Raw genomic sequence first — 20,137 nt, forward strand, 5'->3', positions numbered from 1 at the left:
TCTTCCTCACCACCAAGCCTCTGCCACACAGTTGCCTCCACACCAACAGCTGTTTCCAAGCCCAGTAAGACCTTAAATCAATCTTCAACCTGCACAGGATTTACACTAAGAGCATAACTACTTGCTCCACATAATCTTTCAACTACAGGAACCTATATACGCTAGACAGGAAAAAAAAGTCTAGATAAGTCGCAAAATATGCACATGGATGTCTCACTTCACATAGTTCCACTAATTTTGAGGTGTGTTTGTTTTTGCTTTTGAGTAACTATTTTAAGCTCTCAAAGATGCTATTCTCTGTATCAGCAGGTGAGAATGAAAAGAAAAATTGTGAAAAGCACAATATACAGCTTGAAAGAAATTAATGATGGCTCCTCAGCTGGTGATGCTCCTAAACAATGCTACATGCTAATGCGGTGTCACTTACTGATGAAAACCAAACTTCTGCTCATGAATGTCTCTCCATTTCAGCTACTTTGTCACATCTCCTGAAAAACAGCATTTTGTTGGTAGGAATATGAGTATCCATCTGTTCTGTTACATTTAGTGAGTTATGGAAATTAAGCAAAAATTTTAGCTGTTTAAGAAAAACAGCATACTCTCTGCACATGTGGAGCTTGGAACATTTCTGTCCTTAACTGGCAAACCCATCATCTTCTGATGACTATAAGACGATGGGATTTATTTAGTTACTTAGGTGAACCCTTAGCAGGATTGAAGCCCTGAACTTCATTCAGCCTGTTGTAATACTGTAAAGTGAAATAGCCATAATATCAATGTCTTTCTACAGTTCTTAATGTGTTAAATACTGTTAAGAAACCACCTTCATCAACAGTTATCAGGGAAAGTCTACCCCCACAATACTCAAAGTACATTCCCCTAGAAATGCAAAGGCCTATACAGAAGCCTCCCAAATATGAACCTTTCCAAATTTTACAGAAACTTGACTTCTAAGTCTTCAAAAACATTTAGCACACTGAAAAGCAAAAAGCCTTCCTGCCTCCAGGGGTGAATGATGCAATGAAACATCTGCTACATTGACCATCACAGAGGTTGGGAACATTTGCTTCAGGTCAAGACTAAGTTTTTAGCTGCACTACAGGGAAAAATCAGGAACTCACTATTGCAATAGGCTGGAAAAAAAATCCACTTGGTTAGGAAGTCCCACACTGCAGGACTCCTGTTACTTTTAAAGAAACAAAGAACAGACTAATTTAACCTAAGAAGTGCCTGTTCAGGATCCAGGCTGTACAATGGGAGGAATTCAGGTCTGAGAAAAACAGCATTCCCTCCCTTTGGAAAAATGCCCTAAGAAGATCAATGAGCCCTTAAGGGGCAGCATGAGACCCACTATTAGACATTTGGGACACCTCAGGCTAAGCCAGGCCAGTGTCAGTTGAGTTGGTACAGGAAGCCACTCACTTAATGAGGCTGCCTGGAGGAGAACTTCAGCTGCTGCCTTACTGGTCCTGCTACTTGCTCTCCCAAAGGATTAGGAAACCAGGTAAACAGGCATCAGAGAAACATAATAAGCATCCCTAGAACAAGCCTACAATATGATGTCTTCTCTGCAAAATGAGGGGCCATAGTATCTCCAAACCCAGCTGCTATCCAGGTACTTATCACTTACAGAGACATGATGCAGAATGGATTCAAATACCCCACAGACCACACTGAGCTCTGCAACGATGACCTTTCTACTCCCTTGTAAGGACCTCAAACTCAGAGTGGTGCTGTCTCACTACTTGTCTCCATCACAAAATTGTCCTAATGGTTGGCCAGGGTAGATTTTAGATAACCAAGATCATACTTGTTTTATCTAGAAAGATATAGATATATGTACTTACCTACCTTATTAGCTCGTCATCTTGGATGGTAGCTTTTATCCTTAAAATTTATTCCAGAAATGTATCGTATTGAATATTTTTATTTTGGTCTCAAACAGAACAAAAAGCATGTTAAACACTGTTGCGGGTCCAGTGCAACTCTTCATTAAAAATAAAATAATGCACATTTTATATGCTTTATGTTTTTAGATAAAGTATTGATCTACTGCATTGATCCTGCCATTTTAAGCTATTGCTATAAACTCAAAATATTATTTCATATTGTCACACTAAAATGTCAGCATCTTCCTATTTCTACCCAAGCAAATAAGAGTTCCATTCAACCCATACAAACCACCCCATCTGAGAAAGCTACAGCATTCTTTTTTTACTTCACAAAGACTAAGGCTTTGCTAATTTTATAGTGAGCTTGATTTTTAAAACTATATTTGTACAATTCAAATGGAAAGAAACCAAAAGGCTTTTCTCCCGCTAACAAGGGCTTGTGTAACAGCACACTGCACTTTGTTTCTGTTACTGTACCAGAGTTTCAACTTTCACCAGTCTCCATGCCAGTAAAAAGACACAATAAAGGAATTCAGACTCAGTCTAGGTTTACTGTCTTCTTTTCAATCAGAAGGGTAGGGGTATTGCTAAAGCCACAAAAGAACATTTGTAGCAAAGTTTTTACCACTGCCAAATACGATACTAATAGTAAAGCTTTCAAAGAGTCAGGGGCAGCCATGCTCAGAGAATGATGAAGATATACATCAGATGTATGAAGAACGGAGCAGGAAATTCAGGAATAGAAAAGGCAGCTCTCTGCTGCTTGAGAGCAGCTTTGTTACACTCACTTACTAAGGGGTGGGCAGAAGTAATCCCTTTCCAGTATTTACAGTTTGACTTAAATTTAGTACAATGCTATAAATCTTGCCCAAAAGCTATTAAGACAATCTTTTTTCCAAAGACCTTTTCAAAAGGGTATTTAATTCTTTAAATAAAATACATTTTAAATGAGAGGATTTTTATTATGTCAAAATTATTTACACCTATGTATTTACACCTACACACCTACAGGATATGAGACCAGAATTTGGCAAGTACTTACCAGCCCTCACCTGGGTACATAACACAAATGCAAATACCTCAGAGGAAAAATGGAGCTGATGTATTTCTTAAAAAGTGTTGTCTGTTGGCTTCTGGGTTTTTTGAAGAGGGTGTATGTACATAGATTGACATGAAATATTTTAATGCCTCTTTATTTAAATGACATCTAGAAAAGGACAGCTTATTTACTGTCCTTTTACATGCACCATTTACATGCAAACAAATACTTCAGACACCCCCACTACCACTTCCATTGACACAACTAAAACAGTGAATATGCAAATCAAGAACACCTGAAAGCAGAGCTGTAATTTACCCTGCTCAATAAATGTAACCCTAATTGTTGTATCCTTTATTTCTCTTTTTTTCTCTTTCATCAGATTTCTTCTCCTCTCTTCCTGCTGATCTCAATGGAAAAAGATTGGAGTTCTCAATGGCCTGCAGACATTTAGAGGTGCTGGAGAGAAGACATGTGTCCCCTTCTACAGTTTTCCTACTCTCCTTCCTTCTCAGGAGGAAGAAGACACATTCAGAAGATATCAGAAAGCAAAGGCTTGAGTCGTGTATCCTCCCAGAACTGTCACTGCTCCTGCCACACACAGGAGGCAGAGAAAGAGGAAAGGTGGGCATCAGGCAAATCCCTTGCACGGAAAACATGGGCAAGCACAAGAACACCTCAGAGTAATGAGCAGCCTTTCAAAGCCCAGAAACCAACAGAATTTCTTTTCCTTTCACTGAAAATACAGAAACAGGATGTGATTGAGTTTCCCATCACTGCAAAGGGCTCCCATGCTGCCAGTGTCACAAGTGATGCAGTTTTTCAGGCAGGTGGCCACTGCAGGAGGGCTCAGCTACACCAAGTGGAATTCAAAGCTTTGCTTTCAAATGTAATTCACTCCTTATTTCCAGGGGGAAAAAGAAGGCAAAAAAGAAGTACTATGGAAAATACTCTTACCATCTGACACAGCTGGTCTTAGTAAAGAGAGTAAGAGGAAACCTTCATGCTAGAAAGTCTCTGACATTTAATATCAGGGCCATAAAAAACTCAGAAAATGCCCTAGGTGTTGAGAAAAACAATGTGCAATCCACTGAGATCTTCCAACACAGGCAGAACCTGAAGTAAAATCATAAAAAGCTCAAGTCTAAGCACAGAGCCCAGTGAAAGCATTTCCCTTCTCTCCAGCCAGAGTTGCCTCATATCACAGCTGCATAGGAAGGAGTATTTCAAAAAAACACAGCAATCAGGACCAGAACAGGCCACTACGATTTTTTGCTTCTCAGCAAATGCAGCAACTGATAAACAGCACAATTTCCAGCTTCCCTACAGAAAAGCAAGATGTTCTGCAGCATGAACAAGCAGTGAATAGATGTTCATTTTAAGAAGCCATCAACAAATATGTGTCATTGCACAATATGACATTTGGGTATGTGTTTTGGGTTTTCTGCATTTCTACTCAGTAAGAAATGTTTTATTTTGGTTACTGTAGTGCCTCTGTCTCCCTGTTTCTGATTTTATCCCTGTTTATCATTTACAAGCCTACTTCAAACTTTACTTCAGCCTTTCAATTTCAACTACAAAGTTAAGACTATGAGTCTAGTGCAAGATAAATATAAAATTCACAAAATAACAAAATTCTGTGAGTATTATTTTATGCTACATTTCAACAACAACAAAAAAATCAGGAATTTATTTCACCATCAGCTCCTGATGTTTCCATATAGCACCATATCGGGCCTATGTATGCAAGATATCCAGTAAGTGTCAGCTACTGTGATTAAAAACTAGGTTACTGCAGCCTTCACTGGATACCACAGGAAGGGGACACAGAGGGAAGGGTGGCTAATCTAATCATTCACACAAAGGAGTAAAGGTCACAGAACGATCATTATCTCTTGAAGACATGAAGCAATTACTTTTATAACAAAGATTAATTTCAACATTAATAATAATTGCTTTTAAAGTGTATGTCACAGAAAAATAGTGGGGACTTCTTAACATTATTATGGTGGACACTCACATACATATTAAAAACTTAAACAAGATTTTATTGTTTACTGAACCTTCCCTCCTTCAGACAAATTTATAATAGCCTTTTCTGAGCTACTCCTTTTCCATTTCTTTGAAACAGCTTACAACATTACTGTTGCAGAAATCCATTATTTCTGATTAATAATCTATTAAATGCATGCTCTAGAAATTTATAAAGACCATACAATATCTTACATGTTATAGCTGTAAGGAATTAATTAGTTGGTTGTACATCTAATTCTAGAACATCTTGGCAGTTTACTGTGGAGTCACAGATAAAAGTATTTTACTCTTATTTTATGAGAATTTTTCTCTCTTAATGAAAAGTTCAGCAAGAAGTAGACCTAAGAGTATACACAATACTAAAAACATTGCTGTATAGAGGCAATACCAGTTTTTATATGCCTAATATATCAATTTCCATGTTTTACTGAGTATGGTACATGATGAGAATGAGGTTCTAAAAGAGCTATTGAAAACCATTTTGTCTTAATCTGTTTCTCTAATATTTTGAAAACTGAGGTATAAAGTGTATCCAGACATGGATTTCAGCTTAAACTCCCCTGAGCCAGGCAGCCTTACTTAACATAAACCTCATTACCTATGTAAAGTAAATACTACCTATATAATACAAGAGCTGCACAACTTCCAGTTGCTATTTATGATGTCTGCTTTCAAGACACAAATATTGCTAACTTTTTTACAACAAATTCTCATGTTCTGTAAAATAAAGACAAGTAGCATTGCTAACCATTTACATGCCTTTAAAACCCTCCTTCTAGAACTCCAATGCTTCACCACGGTTCTCAATCTTTTTAAGGCTGTTGAATTTAAAAAAAAAAAAAAGTTTCTCATTTATATACCAGAAAGATCCTATGGTAGCCATGAAGGCTGCCCTGAAACCTGTTGACAACGATGGGGATGAACTAAAAATGAGTGGATTTGCCCAAGAGAGTTATGTGGAAAAAGAGAAGCCAGCATCATCTTTCACTTTATCACTATGTAAGGGAGACTGTCACATTACTCACCCATGCTCATCTTAATTGGTAAATTTTCTCTGCTTGCAGCCTCCACAAGGTGTCTCCTGGCCTCCATCACAGCTTCCTTTTGTTTGAGGTTCATGAAGGACTCCCAGAGAGCTTTGGCAGCTGGTTCACTGTAAGAAAATGACACTGTTACACAACAAACATCCATTGTTTGAATAATGGAGTAAATTTATATCAACATTTATGTTTTGAGATGAATGCTTCTACTTAATAATCTCTCAGGTAGGCAGGATACAAGCAAAGAAAAGCTAGATTTTTTTGCTACCAATTATAATGCATTAGAATTCACAAATAATTAATAAGCATGACATTCTAAAAGTAACTACTACTGTCCAACCATGAGAATATCAGATACAGTTCAAACTTCTTCAGTTATTAAAAAGCTATGGAAAGGATGGGCTCTAATTTCCCCACTTTGGGATGCAAAAAGTTGGTACTCCCAATGCTGAAGGCTGTTGTTGTAATTTTGATGAACTACTGTCACTTTGGATTTCATGGATACTCTGTAGGCGAAATGAATAATCCATAGCCGAAATTAACTGTCCTTATGATTTCTGTAATTAAAGATTTCCTTTTTGTTGTTGCTGCTAAACTTAAATTAGGATTTGTGCAGCTCATCTGCATTCAGTTCCCTGTCAGTCTTCTCTTTCCTCCAAGGCACTGCATTTGTTGCTAGTGTGAATTAATTCAGTGTTCTCTCAGTGGCAAGGGAGGATAAGGTAGGAAAATCCCTTGCTTGGGACTAAAGCCACACATTGGGATTAACTATGTTGATTTTTTTTAAATGTATTTTTTGTTTTAAAGGAAAAGCTTCCCTCTGTTTTCTCCTCAGTAGACATTTAACTCCTAAAGACATTTTGATGTTATTTACAACATGCTTATAGACATGCCAAAACAAGCTTTGTTTCATGGAAAGAGAAATCCATTGTAATTAATTAGATACCCATTCCAGAGCAGCTGTTTTTATGCTCTGCTGTAACAGCAGGGCTGTATTTCGTAAATCTGAGCTATCTCCCAAACCAGGTAAGAGGGTCACCAAGCTCCATTTCTGATATCCAAGCAACCCACATCCTCTGTCAAAGCCTGAGTGGGTGGAAGGACTGTGGGAAGAAGTTTGAGTTACCCCTCTTCTGAACAAATCACAAATTAATAGGAAGTGTAAATTTCACCCTACTGCCATGGGTGGCAAAGATAAACAAAAAATCAGATGACCTAACACAGTCTTTCCATTTCTCCTTCTAAACACAGAGGCAGGAGGCAAAACCTCCTAAAAGCAGCTGGGCACCTGCAGCAACTCCCTCTACTCCATCACCAAGTGCGATCTGAGCAGTGATGCTGCAACTTTTCGTGGGCAGCAGCTACAAGAAGATTCCTCACAAGAAAAAATTACAGTGATATGTAACATACAATAGTGCAAGAAATGAGAGATTTCCAAAGCAACTAGATGCTTCAACACAATATAAGAATTTCTTGATGGAATGGGTAAAAAGGTGCCTAAAAGCACAGGCACCTCAGGGAAGTGGTGGAAGTCACCATATCTGTCCAAAAATTAGTAGATCTGGAACTTTGTGGTATGGTTTAGTGGGCATGGGAGTACTCAGTCAAAGGTTGGACATGGTGATCTTGGAGGTCTTTTAATAGCTCTGATTCCGTGATCCTCAGGTATGCTATTTTTACAGATTATCTACTCAATCTACTCCCCACCCAACATCACTTGTAAATGCACTGTATTGATCCTGTTCACATCACATTCACATGTCTCGCTGTCATTTACAACTGTGCCTGAGGTTTGGATTTTATATGGCCACTGCATTGCCTGATAACTAATCCCTTCCTGAAGACACAGTTCCAATACCAAATCTATAGAGATCAGGAACAGAACCTGAAACAGTAGGAAGCTAGGTTTAAAAATACTTTTTCCCCTATTTGGAAGAAAAAAAAAAAGGAAAGTTTCTGTTCAAGATCTTTAACTGTACTCATTCTCAATTCCCTTCATCCCCATAAATGTAAGCACAGTCTCACATAAACAAGACACCAGGAGCTAAGCCTTTCAAACAAAGGAAAACAAGCAACATAAGGAAGCTAAAATAAAAGCCTACCAGATTTTGCATGGGCTTTTGTAGTCTCATCTTTCTCACTCCTATACTTCATAAAGATACTTACCAAATAGTAAAGTGTAGAAAACTCATCCTAAAAGCATCTATAGAAGTCAATAAAAGAGTGCATATCATAAGGTTACACCATTTTTCCATAATCCTTGCTTGCTGCTTGGCAGCAGAGGATGGTTCCCTCCTTCGTCATGCCGCACCACAACAGCTGCTCTCCCTTTCCACATCATGTGTGGATCAGTCCTGTCATTTTAGGTGGCAAGGCTTTGAAAGCAACATGTATCACACTATATTGTACCATCACTACCAGAAGTCCCTGTTTCAGCTGGTACTTCTACTTATTAATAAGCTATAATACTACTCCAAAATAACAGACCCATTATTTAACATTAAACAAAGAAACAAACATTAAGAATGAGTCATACTAATGCTTTAGGAAAACAAAAAAAGGGGAGGGGTGTGGATTTACTTTTTGCTTTGTATATCTTTTTCTTCCTCCTTTAGCCACAGCAAGTTTTTCTTTAATCCCAAGAACCAAAGTTTGCAGGATTCCTGAGGGTTGCTTTAATACACCAAAAATAGCAAAAAGCAAAACAACTCTGGTACAACCTTAAGGGAGAGGAGAGTCAACCATACTCCTGTATGTTACATCTCTGTCATCCAGATTTTCTGTAGACATTTTTCTTCCCACTGCTCTACAGAATAATTAGTGGTTTAGGTACCATATATATAACTATATATAAGCAGGGTGAGGTCAATGTATATCAATAGCTAACAGTCAACTGACTAGGTCAATCCACAGAAAACAATTATAAGCTCTTTTTTTTTTTTTTTAATATAATGGGAAAAAAATCCACAGAAGTACTTGTATTTTTTCTGCTGCTCTATTACCCTTTCCAATAAAGGTTTTTGCTTTGAAAAACACCCACTCTTAACCTTCATCAGTAACAAGACAGGAATGACTGCTGGGAATGAGTCAGTAGGACACAGCACAGGGCTCTGGTGTTGCCTCATGCCTGATCTGAGAAGTTACCACATTTTCCTTTTAGAGATTTCTAACACTTGGAAAATTTATTATCTTATCTTACCCTTTTGGGGAAACATTTAACTGGAACTGCCTTCCAGCTCTTGTCATGGTGCCCTTCCCCTCCTCCTTTTCCCATCTGCAGTTCCTTTGCTTTGGTGCAAGTGCCCCAGTCTGGTGACACTGGTAATCAGTGATTTCTATGGAATCCACCACCCCAATTAATTTCTCCCTCATCTCGCATTCCCTTACTTCCCAAGAACTATGTATTGATTTTACACATTATCTAGTCAACCTTTGCACTCTGAAATAAGTTTTCTGAAATGAAACAGTTTTGGGTTGTTGTTTTTTTTTTTCAATATTCAATGTATTACAAAACCCTTAAAAGACATCGTCTGAATGATGATAGTTTGCTTAAGAAAAAAATAAATCCTTTACAGTTACACAACAGAACATCTCAGGAATTCAAAAACACCCCTCAAAAAAAAAAAAGGTAACAAAATTAGGTAAATATTACAGTACACACTTGTGTGCTTTTCTATTACAAAATGTTTTGCAGGGCACAGCAAACCTGACAAAGAGAAGAGAAGAGAACACTAAGATGCAGGAGCCTCTCCAGAAAATCAGTTTCACCAAAAAGGGTAGAGTTTTGCTCACAGATTTGATACCCTGTCCATTTCTTTTATTGCTATAGTCATTGTATTGTACCTAATCACCCAGTTATATCAGAAAACAGAATTTAATAAAAACAAGCGTAGCAGTAACCTGGCAGAACATTTATTAAACAAAAATATCACATTAAGTCCGGAGAAAAAGCATAAGTCTCTGAAAAGCCCCACTGGACACAGTTATACCATTAAATTTACATAAAGCAGCCTTTAAAAGACATCTCATAATTGCAAATTTCTCCCTTCCCGTCATACACAAACTTTTTTAATGAGACATTCTCTGTTTCAAAACTAATTAAAATTTAACTGCATATAATTTGTACTTTAAAATGACAATTAAAATAATTATAAAGAAAGAGGGAGAAATCTAGATAACTAAAGATGAAGCTCCCCTACTTCTGGTATTTGCATACCAGTTTTCAAAGCTGAATCAGGAAGACAGAGGGGAAAAGGACCAAGTCATCAGATCCATAGTCTATAAGAATCCTGAAATTTTCCTGGCAATTTTGCAAGGAAAAAGGTGCTGATGAGAATCAGTCAGACTGGGATGTTCAATGTCGACTAAAGCTTGATGCAGGTGTTTCAAGAAGAGAAAAACAAAAATAAAAATTTACATTATATATTTGAGAAGCCAGTTCATCAATTATAAAAATTGATAATAAAACTATTTAGCCATGAAGTGGCTAACCAGCTGGCTTCTCAAATTTATAATATCCAAAGGAAAGAACACACAATGAAATCTGTTGTTTAAAAGATACAGGGTGAAAAAACCAAAACCCTGAGCAAAAGTAAGGGTACAGTATGGTAAGCAGCTCTTTTGGTGATGGTGCACTAGCTTCAGCAATACTCACTGTGGGGAAGCTTGCTCTCATTCCCATGGAACTCCTTTCAGTAACGTGTTCTGATAACTAAACTAATTTGTTTGATCTAGACATTTACAGGTTGATTATCAAATGCCTAATCTTGCATCTGTTAAAATAATTGACACTTAACTCTCTTGATCTGGTCTGGTCCAGTCCTGCAAGGGCAACACTGCCAAGTTTTTCTGACAGACAGAAAGCATCCCTATCCCTGATTATCTGTAGGCTTAGACATTTTGAACAGATCTGGGGAGAACAGGGGAGGCTGGGGCACTGGGATGTGCTATTACCAAGCTGGAGGCAGTAGCCTGGAAACAGGTGAAATCAAGCACCAGTCAATGGAGAGCAAACTCTCAGAGCAGATGCAAAACTAGAGGCAAACACAGTAAACTAGAGGCACTTACCCTGAGGGGGCCCCGTGCACAACACCACAATTTACCCTTGGCTGAAATGACATGTGTCTTGCTTCATACCACCAGTAAAGAATGGTATTTACTTCCCTTAGTGCTTCAGGTCTTGTCTATTATTTACAAATTATTAAAATATGGTCTTCCTGGTCTCTAATGCAAGAGTAAAAGGTCAGGAAGTGGTATGCCTATACTAGAAAATATGTTCATTCAATTACTAAGTGCTCCTAATTTATCATTATGTTTTTGGATGTACAAATAGACCATTCCCAACCCTCCTAACATTTATAGTATTAGTTTGGCAATATATTTCTTCAATCAGCATAGTAATTTACCAATAAAAACAAGTCAAACACTCTTGTCCAAGCAGCACACCATAATCACCAGAATTATGAGCCACATATGTAGTCTCTGGCAAGCCATTGTAAATTATTATGATGTGATCTGATTTCCAGTCAAGGAAGATAAAAGTGACATGTACATTATCTATTACTGGATTTTTGTCTGGACTTCTTTGCCTAACAGGACAAATTCAGGTCATCCTGTTTTCTCCTTATAAAACACTGGCATTTTTTTCAGTTACATGCAGGCCTTGCTATGCCCCCAGGCTTACCGAAAAACAGGTCAAAAGTCTCTTCCACAACCTTTTCAAAGGCCAATTTGAGAAATCAGTATCTACATACAGTTTCCTTCACAGGTCTCCTATAGCTTAAATGAAGAGAAAAAATATGACTTTTTACAGTTTTATTTTGGTTTTAAACCTCTTGGCATCAGGTAAAAGCACAGCCTGTATCATAACATCATAAACAGCAAATAACCAGGTGGAGGACATCATATAAGCAAGATACTAATAAGGAAGAAATAATAAGCAAATGTTCTTATTTATACACCTGGCAAAGGACATGGAATTTCAAACAGCAATTTGCTGACACGGGCTCTGAATAGGAGACAGAAAATAACTGAGTAGGCTTCAAAAATTAATTAACCAAAATGACAGAATTTCAGCATAACAAAGTAGTCATGTTTATACTTTCACAGATAAAAAAAAATCAGAAGGAAAATTCTGGTAGTCTCGACATGTGACAGATTCTGTGGTTATTGTATCAGCAAAGCTTTCACCTTTTGTCTACATAGCTTTACAGCTCAGCTGCATCTGTATATTTTCACAAGAGAAAGGGAGAAGGGAAAAATTCAGTAAAGATTAAATTTGAAGGTCATTAATACCACAAAGCTGCCCAAAACTGAGTGACTGTTAAAAAAAAAAGGGTGTGCTGCCAAGTATTGCCTTTGCAATAACACATTTCTTTAAAGACAACGCAACACGCACGTTTAAGTGCACATCACTTCAAAAAGCAACACCAGGTGGTCAGAAGACCATTACTACAAAGGACAAATCCATTGCTGCAATATGTCACTTGAATACTGATAAAACAAAGAGAAGCACAAGACTGTGATAAGATGCAACGATTTGGCTTTGAGCCTGGAGCAAAGGGCCATGTATGAAGAGACATCCTCCCATCTCCAATTGCCCTGCTGTTTTGCAGACAGCGGAGGCTGCACCAAGGCTACATCAGAAGTCCTGTAGATTTCTGGGGACAAGCGCCAGCCTGACAGCAATGGTGGGGACAACAAAGTCCCTGACTGCACCCCATGCCACATACAGCAGCTCCTCACTGGAAACAACCAACAATATCTGGAATTGCCTCGCCGGAACAGCAGCTCCTCCATGCCACAGGGATTGTGTGGACATACTGTGGGGAATACCAGGTGGATGAGAAGAGCTCCACACTGCCATGTTCCCAGAACACAGCTGGGTTCAGAGAATGAAGCTGCTCTTCATTTCACCCTTCTGAAATTCACCAAACAGTCCAACATAGTTTCTCTAAAATTTTCCATATTAGAAACAGCTATCGGTATTTCCAGGAGCTCATTCTCTAGCATGGCTGCAATTTGAGCACATCCCAAGCATGTACTCTTGATGGTCTCAGCCAATATGTGTTCAACTAAAGAGTCAGCAGTACTTTAGTCAGAGAAAAATACAAAATACACAAAATTTTTGTTTTCAAATAAATGTAAGTTGCACATCCCCAGAAGGGACTAACAGTATTTCTAAGAAAGCAAAATAACATTAGGTTTTAAAGTGATTCCTAGCAGTGGGCTGTCATTGTGCTGCTGAACATTTTGTACAGTTGGCAGATCTGCTCAGCCTAATTAAATGCAGTTAAGACAGTAGAAAATGGAACTATATTCCAATCCAGCCTAACCTTAGGAAAAGACCATACAGAAAAACTAATGTCATCTTGGCATTGTTCTTGAAGAAAACTGCAGGAAAATTAAAATTACCACCTCTGCCATAAATTAGTAAAAATTTTGACAAAACCTTTTACAAAACAAGTTCTTTGCAGCCCTTCAACTTAGAACATTATCTCACATCCTCACTTAGATGGATGTTAAAATGCTTCCATGTATTGGCTTTTATAATTAGAACATGAAGAAAATAGTACCAAAAAAAGCATCCAACAGCCAACATTAAAGAACATAAATATGTTCCTGAATAATTTAATGGTTATTTCCCAGTTTCACTCCAAGCCCTCAAGCCACTCGGTGGGCGTGATCTGTCCTAGACTCAACTGTGGCTGTATACTTTGGCACAGAGTCAAAACAGAGAGGTTATTGTTTGATTTATATGCCAAGGGCCTCTTAGATAAAAAGCTAATGGCAGGCTGATAGCTTCAGCCTTTGCATATGGTGTTTATACAGACCCTTCTTTCCCCTCCCTCCTCTCTGTGTATACTCCAGGAAGGCTGTATCACATCAAGTTAATTAATTAACTCATACTAGCATAATTTGATTGATAAAACAATTGATTCACTAAAGGTCACACAGAGTGCTATTAAAACACCAACTTTTCTGCCTCAACAACACAAGGTTTTGAGACTTGCATTTTTCCATGCAGCAAACAGGAATTTTAAAGAAATAATCTCACTAGAAAAACAGATGAAAGCAGAAATTAATCTGTCAATTAAATTGTACTGCAAAGTTTAAAAAATAATCAATGCTTCATGAGATACTTAAGCAAAAAATAAATCATGTCCTACAACAGAAAGGGTCACATAAATTAATTTTCTATATTGTTAGTTCTGCAAACTATTGAACTTCCCCCAAAAGAAAACAAGAGGTCTTGCATATCTGATATAGTTTGATATTTAGTATATCCAAACTAGGAGTATTTCCTAGTACATATACTGTTAAAATACTTCAGAACATAGTTCTGTATGACGAAGTTATTATTTATTAGATGTTAGGGAACTTCATTATCAAACTATACAGTAATTAATTTTCTGCAAGACAAAAGCACCATCAATTTTTAATTAAAAGAAAACAATCTAATTTAAAAATATAGACAAAAATCATTACAGTAAGACTAAATGTTTAAGAGCCTTTTGTCACCAATTTATTTTAAAACACTTATGTCTGTTGTTTAAAATAAAATGAAGCTGCCAGTCATTTTAAAAGCAGTTCTAAAACAATATTTAAAGTGTTGCAAATCAGCTTGCAGCCACCAACGCTGAAGCACTTTGAGCAAAACTGGGAGCTGCTTATCAGCCACAAATTTTACAATGGATTCTCCTCTGGACTACCTGAAATATTTGTAATAAAAAAGGTGACAAGGAGTTTGTCAGTTCACTGTATGTTGTTCAATATCCAGGTATACATACCAAGGAAGCACAGTATTCACTGGACTAATACAGTAGATTCATTCATAAAAAGGCAAGATTTGCCAATAGAAGTAAAAAATTCCTTAGTATTTTGGCTCCTCCCCTGCTTTTACTTTGGCATGGGTCTTCTTGTGCCAGTAATACTGACCCAGAATGCAGAATCACTCTGCAAACTGAATGAGGAGCAAAGAACTTCCTTTGCCTACTCATTGACAGCTGGGAGGTGCTGCCAGGGAGTTCCACAGGATACAGTCCACATTTTCCTTCATCACTGGTTTTGTCTACAGCTGACTCAACATGGCCATAAAAAATCCCAACAGGCAGAGCATTCCTTGAAAGCTCTGGCTCACAAAAGAAGGGTACATTGTGGAGTGCACCAGAGGAAAGTGGGTTAAAACACACCAATAAGACAAGGAACAGTTGGGTTCAGGGCAATGCCAGTCAAGTTAACTTGAATTTTGCAATCATTTTCAGACACAGGATGAAAAAACAGATTATTGCTTACCATTAGGAGAAGAGAAACTAAGATTCACAAGACAGTGCTAGTGACAAAGACCAACAGTAATAGGAAAGTGTTCTCTGTTATTGAACATCATGAGAGAATAAGTTTCCATTTATCTTACAAAGAAGCATAAGGAAATATGGGACAGGGTTTTCACAAACATAGTAGCAAGGTCTAAAATATGTTGAGAACACAAAAAAAATCAAAAGTTTATTTAAAAAAAAAATGTGAACAGAGTGACATCAAACCAGTTTTTAAACATCACTGCAATTTTAAGTTGCAAAACTGCTGTTTTGTACAAACTATAAACTACTATGTTCCGAGAAAACCACAACCACTATACTCCAAACCAGGAAGAAATATGCTCCCTGTTATCAGCAGAGCATGGGAGAACTTAAAAATAAACATTTCAGGAGGTACTTATAAACACAACCAACACAGCAACCCCAAGATGTCACAAAACTTCTCTGTTTACCTACAGTTCTTTGCTTTGGGATGAATTCCTTTTCCTTCCTTTATAGATAATGGAAAGTAAATCAGATTCTTAACATTTGACATATTTTTGGTCCCACAGGTGAACTGAATTAAAATAAAATTTAATAAATAATTATTAAAAGGTTGGCAAGGATTCAGTTCACATCAGGAATTGATTAAAAAGAAGGGAAACAAAAACTCCCAACCAAAGTAAATGATAACATAGCATTCTACATTTCCCCTTTTTTTTCTTAAATAAAAAAATAAAAGAGAAACTTAACTCTATTTGGCTCATTCATATATCTACTTTTCAAATAGCCAGATTTATAAATTAAAATATGTACACAAGTCTGATGAGTGTGGTCAACCACCATCTGAAGCATGTTCATCTCTTGCCAAACCTACCATCCTCAGTTTTATCAAACATTTCCTCAGTCCAAGCATTTTAATCACAGTCTGGTTTCATGTGGATCTAAATATAGACCTATTTGTATATATATATATATGCTCTGATACACATAAAATAAGTATTTTGGCTTCAGAAAGCCAAAAAGTTTAACATGCACACTTAAACATCCATGACAAAAAACAACTTTACTTGCTAATAACCACATGTGGGAGACAATGCAGCTGTGCACGAATGATGTTATTAAAAAGTAATGCAACTCCACTCATTGCTGCTTCCAATATCAAAGAATTACAGTGTAAACAAATGACAACAGTGTGCATTAAACCAAGACAGCAGAGAAATAATCCCTGCACTTATTTTACCCTAATACAAATCATACAAGTCAGCAAAAATGCACGCATGCACAGGTATACAGAGAGTACCTGAAAATTGATTAAGAAATCCTCTTATTCTATCTATTTATATAGATTAGTAATACAGAATTTCTGTTTCAGCTTAACAGTAGAACAGTTAATGAAAAAAAACCTATAAAATATCCAGAAGTTTTTCAATGTAGAATTTTATATATATTTGTCAAATTATTTGTTCACAATAATCCTCTAGTCAGACAGCATTTCTACAAAGTTTCAGCTGATTATAGATGGCAAACACAGCACTTTCCTATGTTAAAAACCAAAACTACACAGTCCAACAAACAGCTTGGGGAGCTATGGGTTCTCATCCCTTTTGAGTTCTGTTTATTCTAGCTATTCCCAAGATCATTAATATCCATTTGAACCAGTAAACTTGAAGGTCAACAAAAGGTGAAACATAAGGAAGCAATATAATATGGAATATTCAACTAGATTATATATTGCAAAACATTAACGCAGTTTCCTTAAACTGCACTTCAAAATTTTTTTCCTTATTAGTACAAAAGATAGGAAGATGACCTCCATATTAAGTCAGAGTTTAATTTGGAGGATTTACAGAATGACTAGCAATTTCTTTTAGTTAGTAATTTTAAAATTAACTAATTCTGCCTTTCTAGAAAATGCTACAAAATCAGAATGAAATTAGTAGAAAAAATAGTTATCAAACAATCCAGAGATGGAATAAAAATACAAACCCAAAATTGTAATATTGTATAAATATCTTACCACTGTCATAAGCAACATGAACCCTGTAGCCTGCATGGATTGTTATTAAGCTACAGCTGTGACATGTTATGTTACACATATAAGCTTGTGACCAGCAACACTGAGAACGCACAAAAGCCTTACAAATACAACACCTCTCAAGACCAAGAGGGATCTGTTTGTGGACTAAACATCAAGCAAAATCTCTGCAATTCCTGGACTTCCTTTCCTCTCATAGCTATCCTTCTGCAAATGACATATGCCAACACTAACAAAGCTATACAAAATAAACGTGATATCTCTATTTGTGACATCGTAAGAAAATACAGATATAAATCAACATGCCCTACATGTGCTGTGGCATCCAAATACAGAACATCAAATCTGTAAAATCAGCTGACTAAACAGAAGAGGCTGATATTGCAGGGAGAATCTGCTTGGATCAGGACTCTTCATCTTCCCAAACTACCCTGAGAAAAGGAGAAGTAGTGCTTAATTCCATAAAGCTCTACTGCCTGCAAATTTCAAAATTACTGGATTTAGGTTACTGACCAATAAACCAAAACTCTCTTTGGAAAATTCTGACTTAAGTATAACACTGTCACACACGCACTGGAAGTCATGTAAGCAAAGTGACTTAGCTTTCCAACTTCATATGGCAGCTGATTACTGCTACAAGATAATTTCTGCATCAGCTATCAAATGTTTTGGGAGAAAGAAAATTCCTCTAAACAAGTAAGGCTGCTTCTGGTGGAAGAAGCAACAGCACCAGCATGAAATGGCTGGCGAAGAAGCAGGTTTGACCTAAATATATTTCTATTCACATTCTACAAAACCAACAGGCAGTGATGTTTCACACCATTACACGACTACGTAAAAACTGCAACATTTTTTGTCGTCATGCTTATTCTGGAAGACGTTACCTTACCCTAAGGCAAGTCTTGAGGGAAAAAAGGCACATTTGGGAAGGTAAGGAGTGTTGGAAAAGGAATCCATGCAGAGCTGTCACTGCTCACCAGGCTGAAGCAGGAGGGGAAGGGAAGCATTAGTCACACAAACAGTCTGAAACAGAAGCCATGCCTGGCAATTGTATCAACAAGAAACAGATCAGCATCCTCGCCTGAGGTCCTTTTATGACAGTTACTTACGGACTTCAAGAACCTCTGAAGTCTATAATCTTGCATGATTATTACCCTGCAACCAAATGCCTATGAATATCTTAAAATGAATTTCAGTGTGTCTTATTCAAAAGTTGGATTATCTCAAAACCTTTACTGAAACTATATCAAGAAAAGAGGGATTTTATTAATCTTCTTTTTAAAGTTCTTTTTTTTGATCTACACCAAGTGTATTTAACAAACTCAAGGTTGGATCATTTTAACCCTATTTGCTGACAGCTGAAGCAGAGGGAGCTAGCAGTTTATTTTGAGGGTAGTGAAGAACAAACAAGACACACCTCAGGAAAGTAGGGCTGGTTTTGACAGACGCCAACTGATCTTTAGTCTTACTAATCCTTGAAGTATTAAAACCCACTAAGCTTCATCTTGTATACAGACATGATCTTGAACATGCTCTGTGAAAGGAGAAAAGCAGATTAATTATCCACTGGGCAAAGTGTCCTAACTCTAAGATGTGGTCAGGACACCTCAAACCAACTTAAGTCTTATCCTTCCTCTAACCCCTAGCTATTCCTTTTAAAAATTATGTTATTTAAAAATACATAATACATACTGTTCATGACTGCTTCACAGCAGTCATCTCTGCAGAAGAGCCTTTATTACAGGCAACACAACATTTAGCTACTCCAAAACTTTTCCATTGTTAAGTAGTACTAAAGGGAATCTTAAACAATTATGGTGATACTGAGGCACTCTGTGGATAACGATGCATCATACTTGAACTTGGAAAAACAAGTTTCAGTTCCAAGCAAACATATGGTAGTGTTGTCACTTCTTGACAGGTATTCAGGACTAAGCTTCTCAGTATGGACTGAGCGTGGGACCAGATCTAGAAGTGCTCCTTCCTAGTCTTCTCTTGCACCCCCACCCCCACAGTCATAATGCATTCCTTGGAAGTCTTCAGAGATTTCTCAAAAGGGTCTCCTGTAGAAAGAATAGAAAGGTAAGCTGCGTAGACTGGAATAGCATGTGGATTCATTGTCAAGCAGAGTTAAAGGCCAAACAAAAAAAATCAACAAAAAGTCAAAAATAAGAAGGTTATTCCAGCTGTCCATCACCATTCAAAAGCAGAAGTGACACCTGATCTTTAGACCCCAGAGCAACAATTAAATGCAGACTGGTCCAAATAAACAACCAAGCACACCACAGCAAATGGAGGACTGCCAGCAAAAAAACAACTGACGTCCAGATGAACACTTGCTTCCTTCAAGACAAACAAATGAAAAAAATCACTGAAAAGTGAAATTCTCTGTCAGAAGTAGAATTGCTTATTGTGACCTGATCCACCCTGTTTTGCAATTAGCAGATCTGGATATGTACTACTTCATAAAGTAAAGGGAACAATTGATGCTGAAAGGCTTCCCAGATAGATCACAGGTCTCTTAGCCCTCTTGCTCACTGCAATAAAACAGGCCATCATTCTAGGATTATCCCAAAATTCACTCTTGCTCTTCTAACAGTGGCCAAACTCTGCCAGGGTAAAGGAAAAAAGGGGCATACAAATAATTTCTTTGTACTCGTAACCATCACTTAACCCCATCTGAATTTCAACTGGCTGCCTTTTAGTCCAACAAAATGTTTCAGCAAAATGTTTCTTTCCTACAAGCTGCAGGACAGCTTATCCAGAATGCCAGACTGAGTTACTGCATGAATCAACTTAAT

General features: G+C 37.3%; 1 protein-coding gene across 4 annotated transcripts in view; it reads right to left on the reverse strand.

The window, feature by feature from the left end:
- The window catches only part of SCFD2 (sec1 family domain containing 2), a 188,979-nt gene that overhangs the window by 152,889 nt on the left and 15,953 nt on the right, over positions 1-20,137 (reverse strand). For all 4 annotated transcript variants that reach the window (XM_085578609.1, XM_021555815.3, XM_085578608.1 and 1 more), the window contains exon 3: positions 5,991-6,118. In XM_085578609.1, coding sequence (XP_085434735.1) covers positions 5,991-6,118 — 128 coding nt within the window. The remainder of the gene's footprint in view (positions 1-5,990; positions 6,119-20,137) is intronic.

The sequence above is a fragment of the Lonchura striata genome, chromosome 4 (assembly GCF_050655825.1).
Source record: "Lonchura striata isolate lonStrDom1 chromosome 4, ASM5065582v1, whole genome shotgun sequence".
Classification (NCBI taxonomy): Eukaryota; Metazoa; Chordata; class Aves; order Passeriformes; family Estrildidae; genus Lonchura; species Lonchura striata.